The 1,885-nt window shown below is 48.6% G+C and overlaps 1 protein-coding gene across 1 annotated transcript in view; it reads right to left on the reverse strand.

Moving 5' to 3' along the window:
- The window catches only part of tp53inp1 (tumor protein p53 inducible nuclear protein 1), a 7,416-nt gene that overhangs the window by 327 nt on the left and 5,204 nt on the right, over window positions 1-1,885 (reverse strand). Inside the window, exons 3-4 of the mRNA XM_020617401.1 lie at window positions 869-1,376; window positions 6-98 (exon numbers count right to left, since the gene is read on the reverse strand). Coding sequence (XP_020473057.1) covers window positions 6-98; window positions 869-1,376 — 601 coding nt within the window. The remainder of the gene's footprint in view (window positions 1-5; window positions 99-868; window positions 1,377-1,885) is intronic.

Below are 1,885 nucleotides of genomic sequence, written 5' to 3' on the forward strand. Positions count from 1 at the left end.
GTGGCCGCTGCTGTAGGAGGCTGGACCGGGTGGAGAGCCCTGCAGCATAGCAGGAGGAGTGGAGGCTGGAGCGACGCTGGACCACTGCCACATCCTGCCTGCAGGGGGCAACAGAGACAGGACTGCTCTGTTTGTGGCACTTCAAAATTGGGGGTTACCTTGGACTTTGGGAACCTGTGTCTGATGATGCTTTACAGATACAATGACTAATGACTAGGTCTTTGGAAACACACATGAGAAAAGGTTCGCTGGACCTTGTGTGACTACTATGCTTTTCTCTTCTGTACTCAGATGTACTCTGGAATGTTTTGAAATTCTGTATCATATGTTAATTTTTGCTTTGGCTCTCGTGTGAAGATTTTTACTGTCCTAACCAACTGAGATACATTTTCACACGTCAAAACCAGCTCACATTACAGAATTACATTCAGACCTGTCCACATAAAAATATTTTCTGTTTCATAATGCCAGTGCATTTCTACACCACAGGGATGGACTAGGTTCGCTGGGCTGCTGCTGACAAGCCCCCAGCTTCCTCCATCAGACACTGTGTTCTTTCTCTGGTGGCTTGCCACATTAAGCTTTACACTGCAAAAATAAAAGCCACTGAGTCTCACTGTGTGTGGCTTCTGATTCTATATGATCTCGATGAAACAGGGTGGTTACAGTGTAGCACACTCTTCTTTATGGATATGATTGTATCTTTTGTCTCTGCTACTTTTGTTTTCTGTTGAATATTTTACAGTGTTCAATAAAACTGAGTTTCAAGTGTGATAACTTTTTATGACGGAGGCCAGAGATCATTAATCCCCTGACACTATAAGATAATATGTGTCTTCAACCTAAAGTTCAGGTCTCAGGACTTTACCTGTGACGAGGGCCATCCAGGGTGCGTCTAGCCTTCTCCTTCCCACCTGGGGCTGCGGGCATGTTTTCAGACAACAGCCCCAGGTCCAGGTCCAGGGATCGCGGTAGGGGATCGAGGGCGATTCGAGGGGGACTGTGGTGGGCGTAGACAGACATGCTGGGGTGTTCAATCAGAAGGTTCTCCAGAGGGCTGGTCTCCAGGAGGATGGGTTGGCTGCCACGGCCGGTGAAGCAGGGCGGGGGGGTGACGAACCAGCTCTCCTCCAGAGAGCAGGCGTCCACACGCAGAAACCCACTCTCCTCCTCATCATCCTCTTCATCCTCCTCTGCACCACCATCTGGGTCAGTGTCAGCTGTGGAGTTGAGGGAGGTGCAGGAGGCGTAACGGATGGGGGGGCTGGCCACAGGGGAGGGGATCATCACCAATTCATCCTCCTCCTCTTCCTCTTCCTGGGGGTTGACAGTGGATCCAGAAAGTCCGTCGCCACGCTGACCGGAGCAGGCTTCAGCTGCAGAGACAGTTGTGCTTTTGTTAGTAAGAAGAAATTTAATACACAAAGGTATTTTTATTATAAAGCAGTTTAAATCCAATCCCACCTTTTACCTATTTCCCTCCGCTTCATGACAAGCAATGTCAAGGCACAATCTGTGCTTCTTAAAGGAATATTCCCCCCAGAATCTATCACTCACGTATTAAATACGTACATGTCTGTAACCCCTCCTTGCTGGAGGTGTAGAAATCTTGGATTCACAGCAGCTAAAACTGATTTACATGGAAACCCAGAGTCACAGCGAAGAAGTGCAGAAATATCACATTTAATATTGTTTAGTTAGGTTAGTGTCACCCCTGCAGTCTGCCAGGAGGAGGTGCTGAGGCTCATTTGTACAGCAGCTGCAGAGCTGTCAGATGTAATCATTCTGCCGATGCTCAGCAGTGTGAGCTGCAGCCTGAACAGCTCAGCATCACGTGTCCAACTGAAACCACAGACTGCACGCGGGCTTGTGCCGATGCAACTTT

Source organism: Monopterus albus, unplaced genomic scaffold, assembly GCF_001952655.1.
Source record: "Monopterus albus unplaced genomic scaffold, M_albus_1.0 scaffold189.1, whole genome shotgun sequence".
NCBI lineage: Eukaryota > Metazoa > Chordata > Actinopteri > Synbranchiformes > Synbranchidae > Monopterus > Monopterus albus.